We start from the raw sequence: 13,538 nt of genomic DNA, 5'->3' as shown, positions 1-13,538 counted from the left end.
CAAAAAATAAAAATGTCATCTTTTACACACCATCATGTCACTCCCATCTTGTATGAATTTCTTTCTTCTGCAGAGCACAAAAGAAGAATTTTTGAAAGTCACCGGGTCCAAACAACACTGAATGTCATTGATTTCCTTTGTATAGACAAAGTAAATAAATATAATAAATCCACAATAAATAGTCATACAACATGAGGGTGAATTAATGATGACAGCATTTTTATTTATTTTTTTATTTTTTGTTGAACTATCCCTTTAAAAGGAGTGCTAACTCGCTCAATATTATGCAAAATTTTGCTTAACCCATAGTTAAAGGGTTAGTTCACCCAAAAATGAAATTTCTGTTATTAATTACTCACCCTCATGTCGTTCCACACCCGTAAGACCTTCATTCATCTTCAGAACACAAATTAAGATATTTTTGACAAAATTCAAGAGTTTTTTTTATCCCCCATAGAAAGCAACAAAATTACCGTCAAAGTCCAGAAAAGTAGTAAAGACATCATTAAAATATTCAACATGACTACATTGGCTTAACCTTAATGTTATTAAGTGACAAGAATACTTTTTGTGCACAAAAACAAAACCAAAATAACGACTTTATTTAAAAAAAAAAATCTCTTTCCTGTTATTCTCCTACTCTGTTTACATTCAGCGCTTCCAGGTTCTACGTCAGAACGTCGACTCATTATTGGCCAGCTCCTGCGTCAGCATCAAGCCCTGGGTATACTTCGTTTTTTTACACGTACGCTAGTGTACAGTTGAACGCACAGCCTTGGAAAGTATACTTCATTTGACTCGTACGCATACACAGTTTTGAGCAATCTCTCGCCACAAGATACAACTTATGTAAACATCTTTGAATTCTTCCGTGCTAGAGTTGTACAAATGAGGGTACTTTCTAATCTCTTTGCACAATCTCTCGCCTATGTAGGCCTCCATTGTCGCTGTAGCTTGCATGCGTTCTGAAAAAAATTAAATGCGCATATGTGACCTGCGGTTACAAAAATCCGGCAGTGCGCGTACAGTACACGCATACATTTCTGATGATGAAATTCACGTCACACGCACTGTACGCTGACCCTCGTGTACGATTAAAAAGTGAACTATACTTTGGACTTCACACGCATGCGTCGTGCTACTCACGTGAACAGCGTCGGCCAATACTGAGCCGGTGTTCTGAACCTGGAAGTGCTGAACTTAAACAGCGTAGGAGAATAACAGGAGAGAGATAAATTTTTTGAATAAAGTCGTTATTTTTGTTTGGTTTTTGCACACAAAAAGTATTTTCGTCGCTTCATAATATTAAGGTTGAACCACTGTAGTCACGTTGAATATTTTAATGATGTCTTTACTACATTTCTGGACCTTGAATGATGATAATTATGTTGCTTTCTATGGGGGACAAAAAAAACCTCTTGAATTTCATCAAAAAATATCATATTTTGTGTTCTGAAGATGAACAAAGGTCTTACGGGTGTGGAACGACTTGAGGGTGAGTAATTAATGACAGAAATTTCATTTTTGGGTGAACTAACCCTTTAAGTGTAGTGCCAATCACTGAATTTTATGTAGCTAAATTAGTGTAATATCTTCAGGAGAAGATGCACAGTGATTGTTCTCACTAATTCTGTTGTTTTCAGTGTTGACGGGCAGCTACTGTGTTCAGCTTGCCCTTTGAAGTGCTGTAGTTGGTCATCCATGTGGCCTACCCTAAATTTTATGTGTGTGTCAGTTTAGACACACTGGGGCGACATTGTATGTCGGTGTGAAATGAAGCACCCTTGTGACTAACCCTTGACCCTGGATTATTTTTGCACCAGTGGTCCCAGCACTGGACTTTTAGATCATGATTTCTTTGTTATTTTTTTGTGGGGAATCATCAAAGAGCAGGTGCATGGAGCAGTAATGAAACAAGACTACAGTAATGCATGTCTCACCCTCTTTCTCTCTTCTCCTGTGCTGCACTGAGCACGGGGGCTTTTACCCTCTTTTAAACAAACTCGACATTCCTCCGGGGGCTACCAGTGACTTCTAGGGTGAACAGTGAAGGAAAGGATTTAGATGATAGAGAAAGGCAAAGAAGGACATTTTGGTCGCTCGCTAAAAACACACTTTGAACATGCACATGAGATCAGGGTCTCTTCTTTAAACTCGTTTGTTCTCACTCACACACTAAGGAAAGTTCACACACCACCCAGTGTGCAAATACACCTGAAGACACAGACCATAATAGCCTGTCCACCCCGGCCCTCCCCGCAGTGTATGTTCAGTCGCGCTGGGGGTCAGGTGACCCTTTCTTCTGTAAGGCGAGGCATCATTTCCTGTGTTCCTTGTTGCTATAGCACCAATGTGCAAGGTTAAGCACACTTGCACTTCTCTGTACACACACTCTCTCTCTCTCTCCATCTTTTTGCAGGGAGTGTATGTATTTTCTTTACCTCTAGACATTTAGCAACTAGACATTTGCTGTAAATATTTGCAGATAGCTTGTGTAAATAAACTATTTTTTTTTGTGTGTGTATTGTGTGCTTACACCTTAACTGTCTATTTGACAAGCTCACAACATAGCAGGATGTTTGTCAGTCAAAAGACAGCAGTTGTTCAATGAATACGTACAAAATACCCATTCTTCATACCCAGAAACTTTAGTGAAACTTGAATAACTGGTTTTTGTTCACATACTGTATAATGTGACTGAAAGGACAAAGTGCATACAACACACATGTACAGGTGTCCAAATGATGTCACAAGAGTTTTTATTTCCTTCTAATATGGTTAGGGTCAGTTTACAGTAGATCTTCCCAAATTTGGATAAATTGAGAATCACATTTTTAGAGATCACAATTCTCATATGATTCTGAATAGACAAGTAAACAGAAAAAACATGTCATTAACTAGAGGTTCTGACGAAATGTTATTGATGCAGTCTATTTAAAAATACTTAATTTGAATTATAATTTTTTTAAATCAGTTGAATGAATGATTCAATGACTCACTCATAAAGACTTCACTTGTTTCATTACTGGATGAAAATATAAACTTTATACCAGTACTTTTGTGATAATTTGAATGTTTGTAACACAGAAATAATGATACTGTGTGGTTGAAAAGACAGTTTGTGAAGCTGTTTCTTTCTCAGCGGCAGCACCAACACAGATTTGAATGTTCACTGTGATCGTACTTGTCAAAGGTTTAATAAACATAAGCGCTATTCACACGGCATTAGTATTTTCTGGTGACCTTGTGTGATTTAGAAATTACCCCCCAATCTTAATTTCATGTGGTGCATTCACACGGGATAAGCGAAGCCTATGATTATACTCGAATTTACTGACTCATCTCCTGGATATGATGTCAAGGCTTTTGGCGTATCCCCTTGTTGAGAGTCCCATTCTATGGTCCAGTTAGATGGATAAAAAAAGAAACAAATATAGTTTCATTTACATTTCACCAGGTTAAAATCTAATAGCTTTACGCTTGATTTATTTAACACATTAACCTCGAATTATGATGTGAACCCCCTCGTTTGATTGTGCACTATTTTGGATAGGCTATTGCTTGGAAATGTCTTGTCGGTATAGGTCTTAGCTGTCATGTCATGTCATCCATCTCCATGTAGTCATTCTTTTTGTTTTTGCTCTTCTGATGGTTTTCAGCTTTCTCTTTCTGCAAATTGTATAGTTGTATGGTGTATAGCGATATGACCCAGCACCCAAAATACTATCAAAACACTCCAACGCAGCCTCCATTCTTCACGAAAGATGAATAAAAAGGCGCACAGGAAACAAAAACCTTGAAAAAATGATATTTGACTGAAATCTGTGTCAAATCACAGAGATGCTGATTTGCACAGGACTAATATTATCACAGGACCTCAGTGTTCGGTGGAATATGGTAGGTAATTTGCAGGGGGATTTTTACTTTACAAATTACAGACATGGCCTATTCACACGGGATTAGGATCACAGACAGCCTCCGCAATTATTACAAATGACTAGAGGTCACCAGGTAATACTAATCCCCTGCAAATAGGGCTATAGGCGAATTGTTATTTAGAATAAGATGGCGTGGGTGTTTAAATAGAAATTGTGATCTTTTAATGATTAATCGTGCAGCTTTAGTTTATAGTAATTATAAATAGCTTTATATATTAAACAATAGTTCATGGTATGTGCTAATTTAAAATGGTAAACTAGGTACGTGTGTTTAGCCATACTTGGGGAACGAAATTGCCCTCAGAAGTTTTGTAGAAACCTCTGCAATTATAAAAAACAAAAAACAAAAGTGTAAATAAGTTGAAGATTTTTTTTTTTTTTTTTCTTAAAATGCATAAAGTTTCCTTTTTAAAATAGGATTAGGGTTAGTAGTAAATTAATCATAATTGATCTTTTTTAAAAACAATATAAGTGTACTGTATGTCCTGTACATGCACAGAGAGAAACATCTTGCTAAAACAGCAGGACAGATTATGGAAAACCAGCATCAGGAAATAAGTGTGGGGTTTTTTTTTTTGTATGACATTAAATGATAAGGAAGCATCAAGCATGTTTGTGACAAATAAAAATGCCATGTTAATCGCCTGATTTTAGTTTCGGGAAACTCTGAAAGCAGTGTTGCATTTTATAAATGGCTCAGGATAGTAGCTGGAAAGCCAGTTTAAACTCTGTGTTTGCCTATAGTGTAGAATTCATATTTTTGATTTCATCTAATTTGGGGTAAAATTGAAAGTGTGTGTAAGGGAGAAATGTGTGTGAATAAAGTGTGTAAGTTAATACTTTTTCCTTCCTGTTAAAGATTAATGTGACCATGGAATCAGTTTCAGTCTCTGTAGAAATCCTAAACCATCAATGGCAATCTAATGTCACTGTCATGGATCAAACACGCACTTGGTTGGTCAGGTTTAATTAATTAATTGGCTACTTGACTAAATATTTACTCTGTTTCTCTTTCAGACGTAACCGTCCGCAGTGAAAGCGTCGCCAGGTCAAAAGCTGCTGTTCGACCTGTGGTAAAAACTCAGTTACACTCCATCATGTTGCATGTTTCATTCATCTAGAGCCCAGTTATAATTTTGAAAATTATTATTTTCCATTTTTAAATTCATTTTTGTGTTAAAACATGACTCTCAGCCGCCAGTTAAATATTTTGAGTCACAAAAAAGGTTAAAAATCATGGCTGATATTTCTTCTGGTTCACTTGTGAAATGGCAAATAATAAATAAAATAAAAATAAGTTGAGTACATTCATTGCATTGTGGGATACAACATTCCTTGCCACATCCTTGCACATTTTCATGCATGCAGAAAATTTGCATACTCAGAAATAAAAACATGTCACCACATCTATGATGCTCAAAAATGTTGTCTAGGTAGTTGCTGAGTAGGTTTTGAAAATTTTGCTGGAATGCAGATGCTTGAACAAAAACTGTGTGTGTGTTTCACAGTCTCAAGAAGATAATCATGATAAAGACATCTGGACACCAAAAAACGCTCAACAGACATGGAGGATGGAGGTAAAGATACAGCCACAATGACAGGAATACACAGGGATGGTGTTACCATGGTGTCCAAAAATATGGTTTAACGTTGACACGTTTCCAAAACCATGGTATTGCCATGGTACATATTCAGAAAACATCGTATCATCTTGGTATGTGCCCAGAAAGCTTAATACCATGGTATTTTTTGGTACTTTGTTAGTGTAATAGTGTTTCTCTTACTCTCTGTATGCGTAATCTGTTGATGTACATATGCTGTAAGGATGATGGTATTAAACCACAAGAACATTTCCCTTCATGTTGCCCATGGCCCTTTCTGTGTGTCTTTGGCAAGACTTTTGCTGTCTTGTTAAATTTAGCATGACTCTGTGTGTCTCTGGTGTCACTGCACTATTTTAAACATGACACATGAGCTGTACATTTTTGTTCATTCTGTATGTTAGTTGGTGATTAAAAGAATATTTGTGCTTGAAAGTAATTTAAGCTCTATTATTAATTACCACAGAAAATGACTCGGTTTGTTAAAAAACAATCGTTTGTTACATTAACCGTAACGCACTTACAATGGAAGTGTATGGGGCAAGATAATCCAGAGGGAATAACAGGAGAAATTTATTAATTCTTATTTACAAAAATTTGTATAATTTGAGCTATAAAAATGCCTATCTCATCCTTTTAGAAGTAGAAAAATGTTCTAGGTGAATGAATGTAAATAGTACAGACAGTCACCTATCCTATGATATCGTGTTGCGCAACTTTACACAGTTATGACAGGAGTTCAAATAACTTTGCACAGAGAATAGGTAGGGTTTTTAGCACATCCATGACCATGCTGATATGTATGATGTTGTGGCTCTGTACAGTATTTTAATATTTATTCCAGTGCAGGGTCTTGCCCCATAGACTTCCATGCATTAATGTGTATTACTGTAAATATGGTTTTCCTTGTTTTTACAGTCTGATGGATAAAATTTTCTTGTAGTACTGAACCCAAAGCATTCTTTTAATTGTATAGACTATTGTAAAGTAAAACTATATTTACATTTACTATATATGAGTGTGTTTGTGTGTGTGTGTGTTTGCTGCAGTATAAAGGACTGGCTAATCTTCACATCTTTGAGGACTGGTGTGGGACATCAATAGCTCAGCTGCGGAAGAATCTACATTATCCACTATATCCTCACGTAGGTTATATATCTGTCAAATATACACTGCCATTCAAAAGTTTAAAGGGTTAGTTCACCCAAAAATGAAATTTCTGTCATTAATTACTCACCCTCATGTTGTTCCATGCCCGTAAGACCTTCATTCATCTTCAGGACACAAATTAAGATATTTTTGATGAAATCCGAAAGGTTTTTTTTTTTTATCCTCGATTAAAAGCAATGAAATAACCATCATTCAAGGTCCAGAAAAGTAGTAAAAACATTGTTAAAATAGTCAACGTGACTACAGTGGTTCAACCTTAATATTATGATGAGAATACTTCTTGTGCGCAAAAACAAAACAAAAATAACGACTTTATTCAACAAATTCGTCTCTCCCCTGTCATTCTCACCTTTTACCTTTTATTCAGCAAAGATGAATTAAATTATTCAAAAGTGACAGTGACTGTTTCAAAATATTAAGCTGCACAACTGTTTTCAACACCAATAATAAAAAGAAATGGCTCTCATTCAGAAATAATTGCGTACATTTTTCATATTCATATGCACAGGAGAACTTCTTATGAAAAATTTTTTGATGCTTATACACATTTAAAATTTTCTTCCTCTTCCTGAAAAAGTACCAGAAATCTATCTAAATGGGTGTTTCTGCTGCCAGATAACCTACTGTTATTGGTGGACTACATACTGTAACTGGCCATAATTTTGAAAATCTGATAGCAAATAGGATGTATTTCGAATATAAGACTGCAATCTAATTTGAACAGGAATCTATTTTCATTTTTGGGGGGGTTTTTAATCATTTTGATCAGATAAATTTTCACTAAATACTGCTAGAAAAGGTTATATAAATGAATTGAAAACAGCATTTATCTAAATACTCTGCTATAAAAGAAGATCAAGCATGTTGACAATACATTGTTATTTTAGTATTTATATACTATTAAAGTATTTATTAATATTTTGAATTGAATTTTGCTGATTGTCATTTTTTTAAATCTTAAAGTTTTATTTAGCTTTATTTTTATAGTTTTAACTAACGCTATTTTAGTTTTAGTAATTTTAGAACTTTATTTCAGTTTTATTTTCAGTTAGTTGTCAAGGCAACATTTCTATTTCTATTTAAGTTTTTTTTTAATACTTATTTGATTTCAGCTAACAAAATTTGTTCATTAACAATAACAACACTGTTAGCAACATGCTTTTCTTGCAATATTACATTTGTTTGCATTGCATAGTGTTATCAAATGCAATGTTTTTTATCTTTTTAGAATCGTTCAACTGTGAAGAAACTTGCTGTGTCACCCAGTTGGACCAATTATGGACTCAGGATATTTGGCTACATACATCCTTATACTGATGGTCTGTATCTCTTTCACACACACACACACACATATTCAGATTGTGTCCCGTTGTACCACTGTTAATACTTCCTTGTGTCCGACAGGTGACTTTTTGTTTGCAGTGGCATCTGATGATAACAGTGAGTTCTGGCTCAGCGACAATGAGAATCCGGATAATCTGAAGCTCCGTGCTTACGTTGGAAAGGTTTGTGAGACAAGTGTCGACTTTATGATTACTGTTGTGCAGGTGCGTGAAATTCATGCACTTAATTTTCTGTTGTTCCTCCATTTTTAGACAGGTAGAGAATGGACCGCCCCAGGGGAATATGGGAAATACGCCAGTCAGATATCAGATCTCATTCCGTAAGTGAATGCGGCATTTGTGTTTCATAATGCTTCAGGGAAATGCTCACACACCTCTCCATGTTATGACCACATACCTCAATGATGAAGAACTATTTTTAGACTCAGCATGTGTAGATTCACAAGCTGCTGCTTGTGTCCTAATTCTGGTCATGGCACAAGGCGGGAAGTCATTAGAAGTGATTTGTCTGTTAAATCATGATTTGTAATACGTGTGTGTCCGAAATCTTTTGGTCAAGATTACATTTCAGTAACAGATCAAATCGAACAAAAATGGGTAAATCAATTGCTATGCCTGGTTCAGACTACACTATTTTAGCCCGATTTTGCCTCGATCTGCTTGACTTAGGGTGTCGTGGGGATTCGTAAGCAACAATGGGTGTCGGGATGCAAGATTCGTTCGTTTTGGCTCGTGTAGTGTGTCATAGTGGACGACAACCGATGCGGCATCTGCAATGCTTCACGACGTCATGACAAAGACTAGCATTTTTTTTTTTTTTTTTTTGGTCGTCCATGACGAGTTCCGTCACAAGTGTGACTCTGGCCAATAGAAGCATAGAAGCGCCTTTCTACATGCTTTCAAACACGAGAGACAATGGTATCGTTCCTGCTAGGTGGAATTTTACAATGGAGGAAATGTTTGTGGAGCTATAGCAACAATACTCCTGCATTTATGATGTTTCCTCGAGGGAAAACCGTGACTACCTACCAAGAGTGAAAAAAGGTAAATAAAACATATGTTACCTCAGTTCTCTTTGGAGGAAATCCAAATATCCATGCAGTCCAGATATGTGTCCAGTTTTGGGCTGTTCTGATGACAAGACAGAGCAAAACACGCTGCTAGCCATTGTTTGTTTACTCTCACGGCACCTTCTGTCAGTCGGTAGTCCCGCCTTCTCGATGACAGCACACACACGATTTTTATATATTGATTCATACAAGACTAACATCTCTTACATCTGTTTTTTTTTTTTTTTTTTTTTTTTTACAGAGGAGAGTGTGTGTTTTCTAGACATGGGCATTAGAGAAGGTCATGTGCTGTGTTTGCAAACATTATATATGATGCATATGTCTTTAAATTAATTAAAGACGGCAAACGATGAATGGTAGGGTAGCAATTTGTAGTCTGACATGTTTCTTGTCCACAAGATGACAAGATTTTAGGAGTCAAAATGTAGGAGTTGTGACTATCGTAACAAAAATATATATTGTGTAGTTTGAACCCGGCATTACTTCCTTAGCTCAAATCATACAAAACAATGCCGATCCAGCTAATGTGTATGGACATATGACAGTAAACAAACAAGCGACTGATCTTCAGTCACATGATCCTTCAAAAATCATTCTAATCAGGGCTGTACCCACCATAGAGGTCCCTGAGGTCCCAAAATGTTTCACATTTTGTTATTGTGTTTTACAGTCTTCAGAAGAACAATAAATATTTCTTTGAACTCATTCATAAACAAAACGATCAAGGAACGGACCATGTGGAGGTTGCGGTGAGTGTGTTTACTGAGGGTGTTGCTGTGTGATTGTTGTATACTGTTATGACACTGCCTGTATTTACTTACAGTGGCAGCTCAAACAGACTGGACATGGATTTTCAATCATCGATTCCAAGTTCATCTCCCTCTATACCAGTGAGTGAGTGTGTGTGTTATTTTGGGCTGTGGTTGCAGAAATGTCAGGGTAGTGTTAAGAAGCCTGGAATAGCTGCTTCTGTCCACACACACGCCCTGAAATAGAGCTAATGATGGGGTAGCCTCCTCTGCACAAAGTGTGTGTGTGTTATCGTCTTATTGCTTAAGTTGGCTTTTGCATTAATTTCTATGTAAATGTATGCATATGTAGCTTTAGGTAAAAACTGTATGTTTTATAGTATGTTTCAGTTTGCTAGTTTGTCAATATGCGTCTGTCACTGCATCACTGTTTAACTATTTGTCAATTGAAATAAAGCTGAAATAAAATCAAATATAAATATTAGATAATAAAAACTTGTCAACTAATTAGAAATATTTAAAAATGTGTGTGTGTGTGTGTGTGTGTGTGTGTGTGTGTGTGTGTGTGCATAGGTGAGTCCACTCTGATGGCAGGAGATGTCAGTCACATTCCTCAAACTGTTGCCAGTCATGTGACTCCTCCCCAGAAGTCATCTCAGAATCCACCCCATGGAGCAGACATGCTGAGAGCAGATCCACGAGACTCGTTTCATCAGGGTGAGAAATTCAGACTCAAACTCAAACACTGACTTTCATAGTCAGAATACACATAATACACTAACAACGAAGACATGATGAGCCATTAAACACTAAACTTAACTTGTTAAAGAGATAATTAACCCAAAAATTAATTTTTTGTAATTATTTACACAACCTCATGTCGTTCTCTGGTATTTTTCAGCGAAGAACTGTATATATAATAATAACCATATACATAATATAACCATATACATAATGTACGGCCACTGTCCTGAAAAGTTTAGATCCAACCTCAATTAAACACACCTGAACCAGTTAATCAAGGTTTTACTGGGCATTCTAGGAACCTCCAGACAGGTGTGTTGAGGCAAGTTAGAGCTAAACTCTGCAGGACCGAGTTTGGACACCCCTGGTATACAGGTTTGAAACATAAGAGTGAGTGAATATTAACAGAATTATCAAATAAAGTGGACCTGGCAGATTTATGAAAGTTCTATTACACTATAATAAATCACTGCCCTCTGCACTTTTTATTACGAATATGATTATGATCCATTACTTTATATTTGCTTCTTGTTTCTAGTTGCTTGCTTGTTCCTTAAATTTTGTGATGTATTGACTTTTAGACAAAATCTGTTACAGATCTTAAAGTTGCATGTGCACCTATACAAGCACTGGACATTGGAATATATGATATTCAGAACATGAATTTAGCGCCACCTTGTGGCAAAATAGACATTTCCACAGTATTTCTCAACCTTTTCGACTGAAGAGCTTTGTTAATGGAAACTGAGAATATTGATATATTAAATTCATTAGCAACAATCCATTTTGTGATTCCGGAAGTTTTAAGAACTGAATGTTCTTCAGTAGAAACAGTAGTTATTGTTAATTTAGATTTAGAGTTGAGAGATTATATAAATAAAAAATATATTCTAATATATAATAATTATTTAAAATGAATAATTTATCAATTTAAATGTAACTTGCTGCCCCCTTGGATGTTTGCTGAGGCCTCCTAGATGAACCACTGCATTAGAGGCTTAAGTTTAAAGAATTAATGTAATTAATAATAATAATAATAATAGTGTTATTTCTTGTCTTTTTTGTTTGTGTGTATTTGTATGTGTAGTTCCATTACTGGACAGGCTGCGTTTGCAGGGAGTTTTACCTGACTGTATCTATAACCCCAGCTACATCATAAAGGGATATCCTCTAATGCGCTACCAGGGCCTGCAGTTTGTAAGTGCTTGAACACACATGAATAAATTGAACACTAAGGATTTTTTTTTTTTTTTTTTTATTGCATTCCTTTGTAAAGCAATGAATGTTGTTGTGCCTGTGCGAGCATGATCTTGATCAATGTAATCTGATGCAGGTGCACCTGACGTACGTGTATCCTAATGACTACACACGGCTCACACACATGGAGAGCAATAACAAATGTTTCTACCGTGAGAATCCATACTACCTGGACAGGTAGACACACACACACAAATACACTACCGTTCATATGTTTTTGCTCACCAAGGGTGCATTTATTTGATCAAAAATACAGTAAAAAGTAATAACGTGAAATATTATTAAAATATTTGAATATATATTAAAATGTAATATATTCCTGTGATGGCTGAATTTTCAGCATCATTACTCCAGTCTTCTTAGACTCATGATCCTTCAGAAATCATTCTAATACACTGATTTATTTGAACAGCATTTATTATAAAGTGGTCATGAACTGCATTGTTTTATTGTTTTAGAAGGTTTCCTGTGGTGCACTTTAACTGTTAGTATGATTTTTTTTTTTTTTTTTTAGCATGAGAGAATTCAGTGTAAACGCCCACTGCTGTGATTGGCTAACATCTTTCCATTTGAAATAGCCAAGTATTACTTTTTAGATCGTGGCATGAAAGGTTGCATTGATGAGCATGTAGCTGATCACAGACATGTTGAGCACCTGAATGCAGTGATCTCGTCATTGCAACTCGATTTTTTGCATACTAACGAATGCTTTCATAACTAGCAGTGCAAACACACTGTAAATAAGAGATTCTTTGAATATTACGGGAGTTTTGGCACAAATCCAGAATTCAGTCAGTGATAAACTGGCGCTGTTTGATTGACAGCTCCAGCTATTGCAAAGGGAGCATTCTTTGATCTCTTTGATCACAGTTTAAATAGCAGATTATTTTTATCCTGCTAAGAGAAACAATGTGAAGTTGACCAAGTCATCACTGGTTTGATTTACTGGCACATAGACAAAGAATATCTGACTGTAAATGAATCATTACAAATCAGAAATCACTGGTCAAAGATCAGACATTAGAATTAACACGGTTACTTGCATGTTTACATTCCTGTCAAGTCCATATCTTTAATGTCTGGTTGATTTTCTTCTGCAGAGGCGGTCTTTCTCTTATCTATTATGTCATAAATATGCACATTCCAGGATCAGTCGTTTGCTGGGCTTGGTAACATTAAAAGCTATTTTTGGACTAACAAGGAAGTTTTCAGTTCTGAAACTTACAGGATATTCTTATAGTATGATGACCTCTTATATATCAAAAGCTCAAGGAAATTTTGACTTCTTAGTTCATGACCCCTTTAAATAGATTTTTTGAAACATGCCCACCAATCTAGCACTCTTTGTTTAATACACCTTGTGTATTATGTTTGTATTATTATTATTATTATTATTATTATTTTTTTTTTTTTTTTTTTTTTTAGATATGGCTTCTCAAACTACATTCAACTTGATCAGCCTGGAAATCAAGAGTTCATCAAATTCAAAGGTACAGCAAACACACAGTGCTTTAGTGGTGCCTTTACATTTAAAGACCACATTAAAACAACATTCACAATACATTTAAATTCCTTAATGCGACAAGAATATTTAGCAGCACTTCATTATTTTGAATTATCATTAAAATTATGAAAACAAAATTTTTTTTACTTTTAAAATTTTTAC

At 35.7% G+C, this 13,538-nt stretch overlaps 1 protein-coding gene across 1 annotated transcript in view; it reads left to right on the top strand.

Annotated features, from left to right (window-relative positions):
* Window positions 1-13,538, top strand: part of b4galnt3b (beta-1,4-N-acetyl-galactosaminyl transferase 3b) — a 29,971-nt gene that overhangs the window by 3,588 nt on the left and 12,845 nt on the right. The window contains exons 2-13 of the mRNA XM_051869858.1: window positions 4,956-5,011; window positions 5,447-5,515; window positions 6,589-6,684; window positions 7,938-8,028; window positions 8,114-8,214; window positions 8,305-8,372; window positions 9,793-9,871; window positions 9,946-10,012; window positions 10,445-10,588; window positions 11,703-11,812; window positions 11,949-12,049; window positions 13,298-13,362. Coding sequence (XP_051725818.1) covers window positions 4,956-5,011; window positions 5,447-5,515; window positions 6,589-6,684; window positions 7,938-8,028; window positions 8,114-8,214; window positions 8,305-8,372; window positions 9,793-9,871; window positions 9,946-10,012; window positions 10,445-10,588; window positions 11,703-11,812; window positions 11,949-12,049; window positions 13,298-13,362 — 1,047 coding nt within the window. The remainder of the gene's footprint in view (window positions 1-4,955; window positions 5,012-5,446; window positions 5,516-6,588; window positions 6,685-7,937; window positions 8,029-8,113; window positions 8,215-8,304; window positions 8,373-9,792; window positions 9,872-9,945; window positions 10,013-10,444; window positions 10,589-11,702; window positions 11,813-11,948; window positions 12,050-13,297; window positions 13,363-13,538) is intronic.

The sequence above is a fragment of the Ctenopharyngodon idella genome, chromosome 18 (assembly GCF_019924925.1).
Source record: "Ctenopharyngodon idella isolate HZGC_01 chromosome 18, HZGC01, whole genome shotgun sequence".
Lineage (NCBI taxonomy): Eukaryota > Metazoa > Chordata > Actinopteri > Cypriniformes > Xenocyprididae > Ctenopharyngodon > Ctenopharyngodon idella.
The sequence above is the reverse complement of the archived record's forward strand: the minus strand, read 5'-3'. Positions and strand labels throughout refer to the sequence as shown.